This window comes from Myzus persicae, unplaced genomic scaffold (assembly GCF_001856785.1).
Source record: "Myzus persicae strain clone G006 unplaced genomic scaffold, MPER_G0061.0, whole genome shotgun sequence".
NCBI classification, from domain to species: Eukaryota; Metazoa; Arthropoda; class Insecta; order Hemiptera; family Aphididae; genus Myzus; species Myzus persicae.
In genome coordinates this window covers 497,913-516,265 of record NW_019104389.1, presented here as the reverse complement: position 1 = coordinate 516,265, position 18,353 = coordinate 497,913, and the positions used below count along the sequence as shown (strand labels likewise).

Genomic DNA, 18,353 nt, shown 5'->3' with positions numbered 1-18,353 from the left:
AGGAATTTCAAGGTGTAAATAATGATAAAAATACAACATAAATAAACAGCTAATTTCAAGCTGTTGATTCTAGTAGACATTTTTTAGGCTTTGATAAATGAATTCGACTTTTCTGTTCCCTGTAATATGCGGATGAGTACGGAGTTGGCCCTATCGGGAAAACGTACAAGAATTTTCCTGTGAGCTCGTCTACAACTACCTACTGTGAATAGGATGAACTGGAGTAACGGATTTACTTATCGCATACACCTTTGAGACGATAAACAGATCATCTAGACCTAGGCATAGTATGTTATAGTTGTATGTTAAATTCAATATACAAAGTTAGGGATTCCACGCTAAACATATAATATTACCGCGTAAGGGTAATTTGGAAAAGTGAGTGAGATAATGAATTATTCATTTCATTAATGTATTTATTCACTTAAATAATCGACGCATATTATTTTATTAGTGCCTACAGGTTGAATTCCATTCTAAATTAAAACTAACGAGAAAAGTACTACCTATCTACTAGCCTCGGAGTAGAAGTTCTCTCAACTGAAAGTAATAGGAACAAGGAACATTTTTCAAATAAATATATTAGGTACCTTATACACGTGGACATTGAGCGCACAGTTGAGTTTTGATAGTTTTTTTTGAACCGGAAAACACATTTAACCGTTACGTTAAGACACTATGCCATTTCCTAATTTTTCTTTTTTTAACAAAATGTGTTCAATAAATAGAAATTGTAGTATCAAACATGACGTCATTTGAAATAATAAAATACTATACATCAATTATCAAGTATCAAAATTTAAAAAACGTAGGTATATTAGTTGTATTCTATCTATATAATTTACTGTTGTAAAGAACGAGAAATATACCCAGCATTATAAGGTCATCCACATTATATTTCATCCAAATTTTAAGTATGCACACAAAATCATACGACAAATTATAAATAACAACAAAGTACATGATTTTAAATTCGTTTTTGAACAATCTATTGTTTGATTACACAAAATATTTCAAATCTTAAATATTTTTCTTCGTATATATTTGTAAATATAAAAATAATCTAACTAAAGATTATTTCTGGATAAAAAATATGCAATTTTCATTTAATTTGTGAAACGTTTAAATAAAATAATATTGTTTAACGTATTTGATTGTTTTTTTAAAAAGAAAAACATCCACTGTTAAAATTATTTATTAAAAATATATTTTCAGAAAACGTTCTATAGCAAACAATAATATTATCGTGATAAATTTAACTGTTTAAAATATTTGTTAACAGTACATAACATAGATAATAATAATAATACCGTCTCGAAACATTTATTTTTCATCGTTATTATTAAAACACAAAATGTAATTTTGAATATTTCTTGTAATGTTTACTTTGTTAATAGTATTTTAATTAGTACTTAATATAAGACTTAATGTCAATAATTAACAATCAAATAAAATACTACTTGGAAATGTTTTAGCATTTTAACTTCTGAAAATGAGTTTTACATCTCATAACTTCTACAGTTTTCTGTTTTCTTAACATACAAAAATATTACAATTATTAGTAATTACACCGTTACTTCCGCTCAATTTTCTCGAAAACTACAAGCGATTTTTCAACAATGAATATTGTTATTTAACATTTATCATTTGATTATATTTCCATATATTTTGACACCGTCATATCATTATGTCCAATAACTGACCTCCTATTGTACCAGCCATCTATCCAATTTGATTTTCCTTGTTGGCGCTCGACCAAACACAAAATACATAGGTTCACGGATAAAATAGAGACAGGTCTCGAAAGTAAAGAATACTGCGTAGTCACCATTTCTAGGAATTTCGTAAACTTTCGAGTTTCGATCACGTACCAAGACACCGTATCCTTTTAAAAATAAAATCGATCCCTTCTCCTCCGTATTATTTAATTATGATTTAATCCCGTGTTACTGCGGGATGAATTTTTATGGTTCTCGTCGAATCAGATCTTTCGCACGTAGCTCAAACACAAACCGGCGTTCCTCCTCCAATCAGTGTTTCTTTTCTCTATAATATTATCTATTCCTCCCATAAACCAACGCGTTTAACACACTCGTCATCGCAAACCACGCAGTCAAAATTATAATCATTACCGCACAAAGATATTATATCCAGCGGGCATATTTCAGTTATCGATTGGTACACGAATTAATGGCAGTATTCAAAGTCGACGAAACCAAAATAAATATAACACTTGTAATTCGGCTTATTTTTTTTTACAAAACCAGCCTTTTCAATCGTCATGCGATAACAGAATACAAATATATAGCTGTAACTTTTGTTGCAACAGTTCAAATAGCATATAAGACAATACAACGACGTTTCCTCGCGGATTGCGTAAATCTAGTCGTGTGATTATATTATATTTTACAACCGATAAAAAACGATTATTTCTGTCGGCAAATGAAAATGTGAAATGGCTCAAATTACGTATACGTTTGTCGCATAGCGGGGAAACGAGAAATCACTGCGCGGCCCGCCCGGACCGTGCATTCGTATAATATTAGATCGGTCGCTACGACCCAAATTTGAATCAAATTAATAATTCGTTTTAATTAATTATATGATTTCGAGGGGTCTCACACGTGCCTAACTCCGGGTTCATAATGTATATCAGTCACACACAATGGGAGTGCGGGGCAAACATACACGCGAGAAGCCCTATCGATGCTAGAAACGTATATATAAGCGACCGCAGTACGTTTTGAAGTTTCTTTCGAATAAGCCATATAATGGTTAGTCGTTGTTTTCGTTATTTGAAATTTCATTACCACGAACAATTTGGGTACCTTAACGCGGAGAATCGTGAAATGCTCATATGGCAACTCAAGTAGAATAATAATACGCAGTAGGTAGGTAATCAGAATGACTCGGTTAGTGATATAATTAGTGAAAAAAAAAAAACTGCGGGGAGCAAAAAATAAAAGCTACTCGTGTTCAGCAACCTTGCCCGACCGAATAAGAGTATAATATTATATCCGTGACGTGCATTATCGTCGAAAAAATTAAAACGTACAGCGATGTATTGTGTGTAATATTTAATACAATTATAAAATGTGCCAAGACAAAAGATTGAAACAAATTTTAAACTAACTTCATAAACAAAACTATATACCATACGTATATGTACTTAATATTAAAAGTTTCACAGTAAAAGAATATTAAGAACTGTTATAGTTTCAACTAATCTAAAATCATCCGTATCTACACGACGACCACGATATGTCGCATGTATACAAGTATATAACTCTTTTCCTCTGAATTCGTTGAGATATTTTTTAGTGTAATAAAATATAGAATGTATACGATACCCGGCGTAAAAACTTCTAAAAAGCGTATAATTTAACACGATAGGTAACCCGATGACAAGGTGCTGTGCTCGAGGGTAAACGAAGCCGCATAAAAATGCAAATAAATAAATAAATATTTCTTTAGAATCTAAATTAAATGTTTAATCGTGTAATGCTACGAGTATCATTAATATTACGCTGCTATGTTACAATGCATCTATATATATACACGTGTACCGGCGTAATAATATAATTATAATTGTTGCGACGCTTAGCTGTTTTATTGACCGAGAATCCCGAATTATTAGTTGGCTAATTGTTTTAGACGCATGGTATAATTAATATTCATCAGGAGGCGGAATTGTTTGAGCGTTTTATGCGAGCAGGATAGGTGTACGATATATATAAACCAGCTACTGTACGTACGTAGTGCATACAGAGCGATTCACCGAGCACGAATTACCTCAATTGTTTTCCTTTAACGAAGAATTTATTCATATTCTGATTTCTAGAACTTTTAGACAGTCACATTTAAAATCCACATTTTCAAATATTTTATCTATCGCACCGTTTGAGGAGCGTGCCAACTTTTCCTTTAAATTATAAATCAAATGAATTTTCGGAAAACATTGATGTATGTATCTAAATCGTTATTCGAACGAGTAGTTTTTGAGTTATTTAACTTAGGCGCACTATAAGGACATAATAAGTCCATGATAATGGGTTTTTGAATAGATTTGGCGGCTATGAGGATTTGAAAATGTTAGTAATTAATATTAATCCGTTAACTTATTAAAGTTTGCAAAAACTTCCCGTTATAATATTTACTATAGATTTAATATTATACTGCTTGCACATTTTCCACGAATTGCCTACTTAAATGATTAAATTGCACGTTCATCGATTTTCATTCGGGGTGACTAGCTGTCTTGATTGACACTCAAACCGGGTTTTCAATTTTACACTTTTCACATACAAAAAAGCACCGGAAATGCGATGCCACAAAAAGCATTCAATCCGCCGTATACATATTGCGTGTATATTAAAAAAAAAAAAACAAATCTTTGCCAGGGTAACGCAGAGATCACAGCTAGCATTTTATATTCTTGTAAGCCATTATTAAGGAGTAAGGACTATTGTCCTTAGTTTATACATTTCAACATCTAACTCAGAAAAACCCCTTCAGATTTTCATTAAAAATATAATTGAAAATATAGTTAGGTTAGGTACACCCCGTTTTATAATAAACTTACAAATTCTTAAAAACAGAATTTGAATGAATAATTTTTAAATAAAAAATTGCTGGTGAGGACGATTACGGTGAACCACTCTGTATATGGTACATCAAATGTGTACTATTATATTCGTAATAATACCTATACCACCAATACGTAAGTATAGTTATCCCCCCGGACTTGAACCAGGATTGTTAATTTCGGGGGGGGGGGCGGGGGGTGGATAAACGGGAGGAATATTAAATATAACATAATATAGGTACTAGGAAACTGAGGTGACCAGGTTTTCTATTTTGTTTTTAAAGTTGCGAGTACAAAATGTAAGTGGTTGTTGGCACTCCAAGTGGCAAAAGCCATGGCGGTCTTGCCTTTTATTGTCGATTATAGAACAAATTAAATTATTACCCAAATTTTTTGTTGTATTAAGCACAGAACGAATTAAAGTCGTTTAAAACTAAAATGTAAAGTTTTTCATTTTGTTGTTTACCAATTACAGATATTATTGCTATATTTTATTATTTATCCTTTACTTGGGTATGATAATGTGTTTACTGAAATTTAAATTGTACCGAGTCCTATAATAATATTAATGATGTGGTGTACGTATAATGACTTTTTCGCGATAGAATTCTAAAGGGATCATTTCTACCGTTCCGCCTGCACGCACCCACGGCTGTTTCCGCGTCACCCGCTGTCACCCACCGACCGAGGAGGGTTAATACCTCATTAAAAATGTTTTTTTTTTTCATTTCAATAAATATGAAATTCAATACATGTGTGTGCTTTATTAAAACACACCGTTCAGACATGGCAACGCCGCCGTGAGTATAATAATAATAATAATAATAATATTACATCACTTCCGGACGCACGAACCGCGTGAGAGACGCAACGACCCAAGAACTCTTGTAGACCTCACCGAGAGCGTTGTCCACTGTTTTCGACAGCAAGCGGACAGAGTGGCCTTACACCGATTTATCGATTTGTTGTCTCCTTGTCCGCCGTGCACGCGGCCTCGAAATTATTGGTCTCTGGGTCAATATCAGCTTATCGATTTATCGATCGGTTGATACGGACGACGACAATAACAACATTAATAATCATTTTTTTTTTTTTTTAATCTCTCGACGTAGGTAGAGCATACTGTTATTATAAAGGGGCTTCCAGTGTTCTTCGATGACTTGGGCCCAGACATGGTGGACTGAATTTTCGTACGGGCAACAGTATACGCTTATGCTTAGGTCTTAACTGCGAATAAAATCCCCCCCCTTCCACAAAATATTTTCTTATTGAAATATTTATGTCAATTGCCTCCACAAACACTTAATAATATTGTTAGTAGATACATCGTTTAGTTTTTCAACGAGGGGAACCAGACATTATGGTACGCGCAGCTGCCCATCATCCTGTCCGTCCGCTAGGATCACCGCACCCAAATTTCGAGTAACTATGTTTATGTTTTGAACGTATGTGAGTTGTAGCTGCTTCGAAATGATAATAATATACTCAGCTCATCATTCAATATTTATATCAACTCAATATTGACACATGCCCTCACGCAGTGAACAGTCGGTTGATCTTAAGAAAAGTAAATTTTGCCATAATGAGCAAATCTTATGATAATAATATAAACATAAATAACAAAACTATGTAAGACGTTTTCTTAAGATGTGGTAATGCAGCGTATATTGTATGTATACGAAAGTTTCCCTGTGCAAACATATAAATATATATATATAGTCGGTCGTTCTCGTTGTGTTAGCCTTAAGCAAACGTATTTTGTGCGAGTTAATGCTGCACTGTATGACGCTCTATTAGTCTTATACTCTAACGTAATGTACAAAATGGATTTAAAGAATTTTATCCTTCAAGATCAATATTATTATGCAAACTGACTTTGCAACAACGAAAAAAAAAATTGTCTGGCCAATTTAAAACGTAATTTAACTTGCCAATTCAATTTGAAAAGAGTCCTTTATTTTTTTTTCTTATTTCTACCAATTGTTTGAAGTAACTACAGATTATTATTGTATGTGTTAATTTAAGTATTTGAATATTTAAATTTGATATTCTTCTTGAATTGGAGTAGGAAATTAAAAATCTAGATATTTCTATTTAATTTTCAATATATTTTTAATTATTCTTCTATACGTCATATTCTTCTCACAAATTTATAACATAAGCGACCTAATTAGAATTTGAAAAGGTAAAAGGTATGGTAAATAAATTAGTTCATGAATTTATAACTTAATTTTGTCAACATTGAAAGTATAAAGGGTCGTAAAATGACCATATATTTAAATTAGAGTATCTAATATTTTTTAAAGAATCTACCTTTGTACATACAGTTTTTTACATTTTATCTTTTTATATTTATATTTATTCATTACAACATATATTTTATTTAAAAACCAAGCTCAGTATTTTCAGCAATAATTCTATTCATTTTATTTTTCACCAATAGGGTGAAATTAAAGATTTAAATTATACTACACTGTGATTGCTGAAAAGTGAAAACACTTCTTTTCGTACTAAATTATGTAATGGTGTTTAGGGTGCTGATAAATTGAGAAAAAATTGTACATTTACCAACTATTATAAAACTAATTATTTTCAAAACAATCTATTGAAGATAATAAGAAAAAAAATATGAAATAAATGAGTTTTTAATACGTATAGAAATTATACAACAATATTGAAACACTTATAACTTTATACACTGTACAATAAACATGGATTTATATGTTTATGACAGATAATACTATCCTGTCAAATACAGAGACATTTCTGCCTGAAATTTCAAGAAAATGTATACATTAGGTAATGTAGAAGAAACAGCCTGCGGGTTGTGTTGAAATAGTCGAGTAGGTAATTCGGTTTACTAGGACAAAGTACCTATCCACTGCCCGTAACAACACAATTTATTTTAATGCTTTAATCAATAACAGAATGACTTTTGAAAATTGACTTCTCGAAAAAGTTTCCAAAATTAAAAATTTAAACTTATTTATAAGTACTAGACAGTGTAAACGTTTTATTAAAATCGATATTTGTTGGAGGTTTTTGAATTCTTTAGTACCCGTTTGTGACCAAGTTACAATGAATATAGTATTATATATTTTACTCTGGAAAAGCGATGCAAATAACATTTACACGGAACCCTAATTTAAACAATAGTCCAAAAGTTATTATTTCACGCAATAGCAATTTGTTTGTAATGAAATGACGTTGAAAACTTCATTCCGTTCAAATGAATAATAATTACAGAATGAGAGGTTTTCATATTATTATAATCTCTACCCCAAACAATATGGTTTTGCTTTATCATCGAAAACAAATGCAAACTTTGAAAGTTAATAATTTAGACATGTATTAATATACCACGTGGTTCGCTAATTATAGAAATAATTTCCATAATTGATAATTATAAAAGTTATTTAATTTAATACTAAAATAACATTATTATTTTGTTAAAAAGTGTTTTAATATTACCATTGTCATAAGTCATAACCGTAGTTGAAATGATACATAGAAAAAAATATATTATGCTAACTAAATGATTGGATGTAAAGCTGTATTTATGTTTTAAATCAAAGTTATTTATTAGCATTTACTATGATTATTTGTTGAACATTTCCATAAAATAAAATATAATAGATAGGTAATGAAATAAACTTGAAATAGGTAGCATAATAATACATTGAAAAATAAACTATAAAATATCATAATGATTGCCGTTTGGCGAACACATCACTCCTGTAGTAAGCTTATCAAAAGTTCATAAAATGTATATAAAACAAAATCTTTATGAAAAATAATAAGATAGCATACGGCAATTATAATTATAATTATAAATTGGTATTTGCTATAATATTGTTAACGTATTGAAGTAATACCTATCATAGAACATGGAATTAATACTCAATTACATTTTAAACCCATAAGAATCTGATTAAAACATAATCCTAGGAATTTATTATCAAAGAAAAGATTTTCGTGCTTTTTAAATTATCTAAGCAATCAAAATATAAGGCGATTGAATTATTTGTGACTATTTGTGTTTATTATATAGGTTTAACTATATGTATTGAATAATTTCTAAATTGGACCAAAAAAATGCCCTTAGAGTATGGCACTGCATAATTACTAAAAACATATTTTAGTCAGTTGAGACATTGAACAGAACAGATAACTAAACAATATTTTGGGTTTTAGATCGACGATTACTTATTGATTTATAAATTTTACATTATATTATTTTGGTTGAATGCACTAAATTGTTGTTTTGAATTATGCAGAATAGTTGCGCGCAAAATACGAGAGAAAATAAATTGGAACCGAGAAAAATATTATTTGACAAAGAAACCACGGTAGTACACAAATGTCAGACTTTCAGTTGACGTTTTATTTCGTCGACTAAATTCTACATAGTACACATATTCAGGAACGTCATGCCATTATAGTGTGACATTAAGAAGTTTCACATTTTTATAGGTAATAAAAAGTAAATTGATAAACTCCATGTCGACGTTTTTGTGTGCTTTTCTTTTTTTCTTCAAATTAAATATTGCGTTGATTCAAATCAAAAATATAACTAACGTTTTTAGAATTTTAAAATGAATAAAAAAAAAAACCTTTTCGATAACTTTGCGTTCCGCGTAGTATATGTATTCCCCTATACGTATTTTGTCGTTTGGTGTCATCATTCACTTCACTCCCTTCTAAAAAGCGATGACGTCATTTTAACAGTCCCTTTTCATATTACTATGGGGGTGATGCTCTTGATGTTCGAGCGTTTGTGGTGTTGCCAACGGCGACTTTGATAATACAGACGTAGGTCACTGTCCCCGTCCGTTTTTCTCCTCGCAATGTTTAGGTTCCACCGCGTTTCTAATGTGTACATTTTTATTCTTCTTCTCATTTTTAATAATTTTTATGCCAAACGATTCTGGCATTAGGGTTATCATGGCGAAATTGAAAGGAATATTAACAGTATAAATAGGTATTGTGTACAACTCAAGTCTCTAAGGCATACACTTTCTTATCAGTGGGCACCAACACGCTTGTGATGTTTAAGAACACAATATGAATTATTAATGTCTTCACTGTCTTCACATTATTTAAACACGTTTTTATACTATGAGCACAACACCTAAAATCATAATTTATCCAAAAATATGTACAAAGAGGGAATTCTTATACATATATTATATTTAATATTCATGTATGAAAAATAATTATCATTTACTTATTAGTCGTCACTCAGATATACCTATTTAATAACATATCCACTGCCTTCCAAATTTAGTGTGACAAAAGTGGTTGGGATTATGTTTGTTCTTCTGCGATCCTCATCATTTTTGTCACATATAATTTGGAAGGTTGTATTTATTTATATAAGTATTATATGTGATTTCATATTATGAAGCCGAATGCTGATTACTGTTGAAAACCTTCGAGAGTTTTGAAATAATGGAACGCATTAAGTATTATAAACACGAGTTAAAACTGTATACACGCGCCCTAATCAAATAACTTTCAGTCTGACGTAATTAGAAATTGTATTGAAAACTATTTTAATTAGATATTTCATAATTATTGTTTGTATCGAACAAAACCTAGTAAAATTCATATGAAATTAAATTTAATCGTTTTGGAATATATTTATTGGTCTGGATATTATTTAATATGTTAACTACCTTTTTTGAATTTCAATTATTTATTCTTTTCTACATTCATTGACTTTTATTAGGACTTAGGTGTATAATAATACTTGGATGTATAATTAAATAATATGTCTACTTAATAATATTTAAATAAAACGTAACTTACCTTCTAAATCTTGACCAAGGTTAGAAGAAGAATCATCTGAAAGTTTAAAACTATAAGCTATTTTCTTTTCATTTAAACAATAAATACATAATATAATATGAGTATAATAATATTTAAGCGATAGTGTGAGTAAGATATTATTATAATATATTATGACAAAGCGATTTATGTGAAACAAACATGGTTTTAAAAGCGAATAAAAACAATAAAATATGTTATAATACAATTAATATGAAATAAGAAAGCCAAAACAGATAAAGCAAAATAAAATTGAATAAAAAAAGGTTATGGATTAGAAATTTGAGAATTAAAGGTAACTTGCACATTTTCTGATCAGCGTGAAAAAAATTTATTTTTGTTGTTTTTGTCGTATAGTTATTGAAAAATATCGTCATTTTATATCAATTAATTAAATTTTGTCTTATGATAGATTTCTAGGATTTTTACAGATTTAAAAAATTAAAATCTTAGGTAGATTTTACAAAAAAAAGTAAATAGGTAATATTATAATGTAAAAGATATTAAGCCCATTTAGTAAAATGTGCGTATTTTTTCATGTTTAATTTATTGTTAATACCTAATTATTGTAAGTACGATGTGAAAAAATATATAATTATGTTAGTTTTTTAAATTTCTTATAAATTATATGAACTCGCATAAAGGTATGTGAATATGTGATAATATTATAATAAATATGGTGTCACTTCATAATTAATTTTTTTTACTAATTTTAAAATTATAAGACAAATATGTGACAGCGTAGGTTTATGTGGTTGGGTATTTTTTAATCAGACGACATTTTAAATTATATTTATAAGAAACTGAAACAATCTTGTTAGTTGATGTAACTATATTACACTCGTAGTTGTCAGTCATTTTTTCCTCAACATAAAATATTACTGTCCCGTTTTCTTTTCCTTTTTCTTCTTATTTTTGAGTATAAAAAATGAAACTGTCAATTACTTCTTACAATATTTATAAACACTATATAAGTGAATTTCGTATACCTACCTATGTCTTGGACATAGTAATTGCTTATTATGTTTAGGAACTATTCCCATACTATACAGAATGCACTTATATAACAATGTTAAATCAAAAAGTCTGATAGGTTTTAAGATAAAATTGTTTTACAAATCTGGAATTAAAATACATATTGCTAATGATAAAAATACTAAAAGTAATATCAAATAATAATAATTATATCTTAAATTAATCGTCGGATCGGACTATTATTAAATTTCCATAATCCGAGCAAGTTTATATTCAGTTGGTACCTATTAATTAATTAGTTATTATATTGTGTATAGGTAGGTAATATTATAGGTATAAAGGTAAATAATAAACCTTAATAAACATAATAAATTAAATAAGCTAAATTAAACACTTTTACTGTAAGATAAACAAATTCATCATTTTTTAGGCATGCGAATAATTTCTACTGTCACGATAGTTATTACTAATTATTATGGATGAAATATATAAATATATTTCTAATTATAAAAGGAGACGATTGTCCACGGATATTTTATTCTGGTAGATATCTATAGTAGATAATGAGCGGAATCATGTTTCTTTTTATTTTATGTAAACCACATTATGAAGTCAGATTTTTATAGTCGTAAAACTAACGCACAACGAACAAAAAGAAATCATTCAATCGATGGGTGAAACGAAACTTATATAATATTATGATTCAAGTAGGTATGTCCATAGAGGTTAGTACACTTATATAGTTGTCTTTATTTTGTGTTTGTAAATTACATCTCATAAAATATACATTTATAATATTCGTACTCAACTTTTTAAAATGTAACTAACTTTAAAAAATGTATGACAAAAACGGTGGTAATAAGATCTAAAATTTTATCGCGCATTACAGTACAGTTTTTATAATACGTTATTCATTGATACCTAAACGGTTGGAGGGTTTCACACTTATATTACATGCTCAATATGATAAAATAAAAATAAACTCTATCTCTGCGCGATCGTTTGGCCACGTGAATAATAGGCATCCGAAATCCCGAAAACCCCAAAATCCGAAAACCAGACGACGGCGGCGGCGATCGTCCCCGATAATAGCGATATGACAATAATACGTATAACGACGTGTCGCTCGTCGCGATGGCACCTCATTCGTCCACCGTGAAATGTGACCCGTCTCTACACAATACCGTAGTATTATTATCATTATCATTATTATTATTTATTACTGTTATTATTGTTATTGTGGCGGTGACGCGGGCGTGCAGCACACTGCTCGGCGCACGGTGGAATTATAATATAATATGAATATCCTTCGCAGCGCACCTGTCTTGGCGGATAGGGTATACGAAACGCGAGCGAGCACAATAGAGTGGGCCTGTGTTGTGGGTGTGTAAAGAGAGAGAGATAGAGAGTGTGAGCGTGCGGGTAAGAGTGCGATAGACTGAGAGGCGCCCCGGAGTGTAACGGATATACGGGAACCTCGACGATGATATTATTATTATTATTATTATTATTGTGTTCAAATATCTTCCGGTCACGTATAGTTACACGTCTGTACATCGTGTCGATGTGTATTCAGTGTCAACCGTGAGAGTCTTCCGCGGCATCGTCGTAGCTGTAATAACTGCCAACATATAGGTACGTGGCGATTTTTATTTTCGGGTTTCGTCGTCGTCGGTGGGTTCCGGTCCCGAAATATTATATCCGTTTTCCGAACACGACCGTACACTTTGATACGCCATATGGTTATGCGGATATGGCCATATGGGTATCTGCGTATGCAAGGGGAAAACAGAGAGGGGAGTTTTTGAGGCTCAAAAATAATTTAATACTATTTAATAGTCCTGGCAAAAATATTCCGAGGTGAAATTCAAAATATAAAAAAAATGAAAGTATTAGGTTTGGAAAAAAATATACATTTACATACACGGAGCAGCGCGTAGAGAAAACTTTCAAACCCGCCACCGCGTATAGGGAAATGATACAAAAACAAATTGTAGTAATGTAATTACGTGGAGAATTCAATTCACGAGCGTGTAAAATAATGTAAGGTGTCGTGGGCGAAAAATATATGGTCAACAATGTGAGGCGATTCGGGGAGACTCCGGAATGTAAGACTATAGGCATTACGGGATGAAATTAATTTTTATAATATAATAAATATTATTATTATTATTATTATTGTTTTTATTATTATTATTTTGGTTATTTTTATTGGAATCATCATACTTTATATGCTCGTGGTTTTCGAATCGTGTTTAGTTGACGTTTATATGAAATATTAAAAAGCGATACTGTACTCGTTATATTATGGACTTTCTAAATATTGGAAATTCCGGTATTACTGTCGGTATGCCCGCTAGAGGAAACCGAATACTACGAGCCTACACTGCGTTGAAACGCAGTCCAAAAATCATTGACAGTAAACCGTTGCGCCACTGATGAAGTGGCCGCCAAATTCGAAACCACTACCCGGTAGACAACCGGCCCGGATGATTGGAATGACGAATATCGCTGCCGAAAAGGGTTCAATGAACTCTGGTAACTGTCATTACAATGTCATGTCCGATGTTGGGCTAAGCAGCAGCTGGTGCTCGCGGTCCTCGGGGGGTAGCCCGGAAGGCAATCATCAAGCACTCTCGTGCACTACCAGATGGTGGCGATGGCTTCAGCGGCGACGACGGAAGGGTGAAGTGGTTGGGGGGGGGGGGGGCACAGAGAGCGTGCCCATTTGGCGAGCAAAGCGATAATGGTAAAATGTTATATACTGTTATATTATGCGAATAGGTCGTAGAATCGAATATGACAATATAATATTGTCATTGATGTCATGTCGTTATACAAATATCAAAATACAATACCTATAAACTTCCATATAACATTAAAAAGGACTTCCGTTTAATAACATTTTTTGATGAACGAAATATTTTAGAGAACCAAACAAGGTCAGAACCTATACTTTATTTAAATCTGTTTGAAGAATTTCTCTGTAATACTATTATTTATTTATTTTTTTTTTGACCACTAGACTTCGTGATATGGTAGTTTCACTGCATGCGATATGATTACATTTCGAATCGTCGAGAGGGCGGAATTGGGCCGAGATAAATGAAAAAAAAAATGGCAATATGTTTGAAAAAAAGCGTTTTCAAACGCCACACACACACACACACAAACACACACACACGTGCGCGGCGGCAGAAGAATAATAATAAATCGATAACCACGTGTTGTGTGCGTGTGGTGCGCAGCGGCAGCGGCGTGCGTATTATACATAAAACAATGTCAATAATAATTGTGCTTATTCGCTTAAATTAAAGTATTATATTATATCGTATATCGTGTGTACCGTGCATACCTGCCAAGCGGAGGGCCGACATCCTCTGGAATTCGGGTTCCTGGAGCCACTTCCACATCCGGCGGAACGTCTCCCGGCCGGATTTCAGCTTGGACCAGGGCTTGGGGTTCCGGAGCAGGTCGGACAGCGTGCCCTGCGACCGGCACAGCACGCGTTGCGCGAATATCGCCTGCGGTATGCTGTACCGTTTCAGCTCGGCGCTGATCCGCTGCGCCAACTCTTTGGTGTTGATCTCCTCCATGTCGGAACCGCTGCCGTTCGACCCGGACGCCGACGACGCATTCTGCACCAGAACCGTGGTCGTGGTCGTGATCGATTGCGTCTTGATCAGCGTGGTCTGCTGCTGTTGCAGTTGCTGTTGCTGCTGTTGCTGCTGCTGCTGCTGCTGCTGCTGTTGCTGCTGTTGCTGCTGCTGTTGCTGTTGCTGGTGCATCATCTGCATCCTCTGCGAGTGGTCGGGCGGCGAGGGCGAGGACGTGGTTACCACGACCTCCTGGGGCTGTATGATGGGGTGTATGACCAGCGACGGCGAGTGCCTTGGAGACACGACGACTCCACCGCTGCTGCGGCCGGGGTGCGGCGTGATGGTGGTCAGCCCTTTGACGTTGGACAGCGTGGTGGTTCCACCGTAGCTGGACATCGGCGGTGAGTGCAGTGACCCCGAGTTCTGGCTGAGGTCGGGGCTGTGCATGGCGTTGGCCGCCCCCGACCGGCCGCCGGGGCCGATCTGCGTGTACGGCGAGTCATAGCAGCTGTTTGGCGACGACATGCTCTTCTGCGGCGAGTTGAGGCCACCTCCGCCGCCGCCTCCGTTTTGACTGTACGACGCGCTTTGCGGCGATATCGGCGAGCCCTGTTGAGGCGGCATGTGGTGCATGTGTGTGGGCGAATAGTGGTTGGGTGAGTGCATGCCCATCTTGTCATACGTGTAAGGGCTGTTGACCACCATGCCCATGCCACCGATGTTGTTCTGCATGACCGTGAACGATCCGGACACGTTGTTGGAGTGACCGTACACGAACTTGTCGGACATGGTCGATATGGGCGGCAGTGGTTGGAGAGGTGTGAGCGTGGCGTACGATGAGTTGGGGCTGTAGCCGGGCGGTGACATCCTGCCGTTGACCGACGTGAGCGTCTGGTAAGTGGGCTCCGGTTGTTGCTGTTGCTGTTGCTGATGGTGCAGCTGGAGCACGCTGTTGTTACCGGTCCCGGAGCCAGCGCCGCGGTGGTAGTCTTGCGACTCGATCATGCCGGCCACGCTGACGGAATGTCTGGGGTTGAGTCTGGACGATCTGTTGGCCCGGTCTTCGTCCGGGTGGTGTACGATCACCGTGATGGTGCTCTCGGGCTGTTTGACGTCCTCGACGATGACGCCACCGCTTCCACCGCTGCTGACACCACCTCCGTTGCCGCCGCCGCCACCGCCACAGCCGCCTCTGACCACGACCGTACCGCCTACGCCTCGGCGGCTACCACCGCCGTTACTTTCGACCGGCGATCGGTCCGTGTTTTGGAGGTGGTGTTGCTGTTGTTGCTGCTGCTGCTGCTGCTGGAGGTGCGGATGGTGTTGGTTTTGGTGGTGGTGTTGGTGATGATGGGCTTGGTGGTGCTGGTTCTGGTGGTGTTGCTGCTGCTGCTGCTGCTGCTGCTGGTGTTGGTGGCCACGGTTGTTTTGATGGTGCTGCTGGTGGTGGTTGTTGTGGTCGTTGTGGTCGTCGTCGTTCTCGTCGTCCAAGTCGTCGTCGTCCAGGTCGTCTTCCGAGTCGTCGTCGTGCTGGACGGGTCGCGAACAACGTGCATGGCAAACGATCCTGCTGGCGGGCTGCGACCGCGGCACTCGCGTGATGCACAGTTCGCGTGTCGGTGGCGGCTCGGCGACGGGGCACGCGGACGGCCGACCGGCGTCGACGTGCGCCCTCACGTCTTGCGGCGAATCGATTGTCTCGACCACGACTTCGTTGAGCGGCGACTCTGGCGCCATGTTGTGAACGTTTTCCATCCGGCGAACAACGTCCGCTGTCACTCTTGTGCCGGCTCCGCGTGTCACGTACTGTCGTCGTCGCGCGAGCGCACAGCACTGTCCCTTCCCTCTGACCTATGTACGCGCGTGAGCGGTGTGCAAGTGAAGTGCGCCCTCGCCACGTGTTGTACACCGCGGGAATGTGACCGTGAAAAAAAAAATTTACAATAATATTGTCAGGTCGCGTCAGTATGTGCGGGCGCACACGCACTATTCGGCGGTCCGCCGGTGCCGGAGGAACGACAGCAACACTGGTGCGGCGTCCGAAAACATTTCGCGCGCGCTGCCTCCTACGCGGCGTGTGACGATGGTTCCGCGCGCGTCAGATGAGCGTCGTCGTCGTCGTCGTCGGTGGTGGCGGCGTCGTCGGCGTCGACGGTGGTGGCGTTGTCGGCGTGCGCGCGCGCCTTACCGGCGTCGTGTCGGTTGCGCGCGAATTCGGCGGCGACCACTGCCGCGTACCGCTGCTACTGGAAATCCATTGGCGAAATTCATTAAGACCGATCGATGGACGCGAAAACACGATTCCGACTGGATCCGATAACAATTAACGATTCCGCAGCGGTATTGACGGCACGGCACGGGCGCCACGACTGCCCGCCGTCGGCCGCGACGGGTGCATGTCCCGCACCCCGCGTTCACCTCCTCCGCACCGCCGATCGTCCGCGATCGCGTTCGAGTCGCAGGGCCCGTAACGCGCGACGACGACGACGACGACGACGACAGCGACAATCGCAACAAACGGCGTCCGACAAGAAATATTATACGCGTCTCGTCACTAATGACGTGCAGAAAACCGCGGAAAAATCGACACCGAAGTTATAGCCTGGATTATATCGTTTGTTTTATGGTCGACGCGAAACAATGTCGCTGCCCGTATCGGGGTATCGAGCGCGGTTCGACCGCGACACACTCGAAACAAGCGGCGGACGGGACGTGTGCGCTCACCGACCGCTTCGATCGGCCGATGGATCGCTATTGAAGTGTATTATCGTATTTCGGATTTAGACGCTTTATCGTATTTTATTCGCGTTCGTTAGGGATTTCGCGGGCGGGCATACGACTGCTGGGTGTGCATGCGGCGGACGCGACGCGCGGACAACGTCGGGTTTCGTATTATATTATTATAATATAATATAATACGTCGCGCTATTATTATTATTTTTTTTTTCCTCTACTATTTTCCGGGGGCTTTTTTTTTCCCTCTCTTTTCCCCATACCGTTTTGCCACCCTCCCACCGTCGTCGACGCCACGTCCCCTACAAACGGTTTGGTTTTTTTTGCGGCAAAAGCGCGCCGGGCGGCTTGGGCCGGAGTTACGCGGCACTATACGCGCCGAACAATATATTGATCCGTTTCGGTGGGTAATTGAGCGCCGACGAAAAACCGAGTCGGCGGATAGTCGCCGCGCGGATCGTGGGCGGAGAAGGGTGGCGAAACACCCTCCCTCCGGCACCGGCTATATACACACCGACAATGGCGCGAGGGCGCGCGCGCGCGCTCCTAAGTGCGCCGTGTATGTGGATATACGCGCGATGGGGTGGCGGCGGCGGCGGCGTTCACCCTATCGCCGTGTGTGCAGCTGGACA

General features: G+C 37.1%; 1 protein-coding gene across 5 annotated transcripts in view; it reads right to left on the bottom strand.

The window, feature by feature from the left end:
- LOC111041809 (hepatocyte nuclear factor 6-like) overlaps window positions 1-17,940 on the bottom strand; it is a 31,926-nt gene extending 13,986 nt beyond the window's left edge. The window contains exons 1-2 of one of the 5 annotated variants that reach the window (XM_022326235.1): window positions 14,736-17,940; window positions 10,397-10,432 (exon numbers count right to left, since the gene is read on the bottom strand). In XM_022326235.1, the coding sequence (XP_022181927.1) occupies window positions 10,397-10,432; window positions 14,736-16,743 (2,044 nt within the window). In that variant the 5' untranslated portion in view covers window positions 16,744-17,940. The remainder of the gene's footprint in view (window positions 1-10,396; window positions 10,433-14,735) is intronic. The other 4 variants (XM_022326236.1, XM_022326237.1, XM_022326238.1 and 1 more) reach the window with 4 other exon arrangements.
- Window positions 17,941-18,353: the final 413 nt, after the last annotated feature.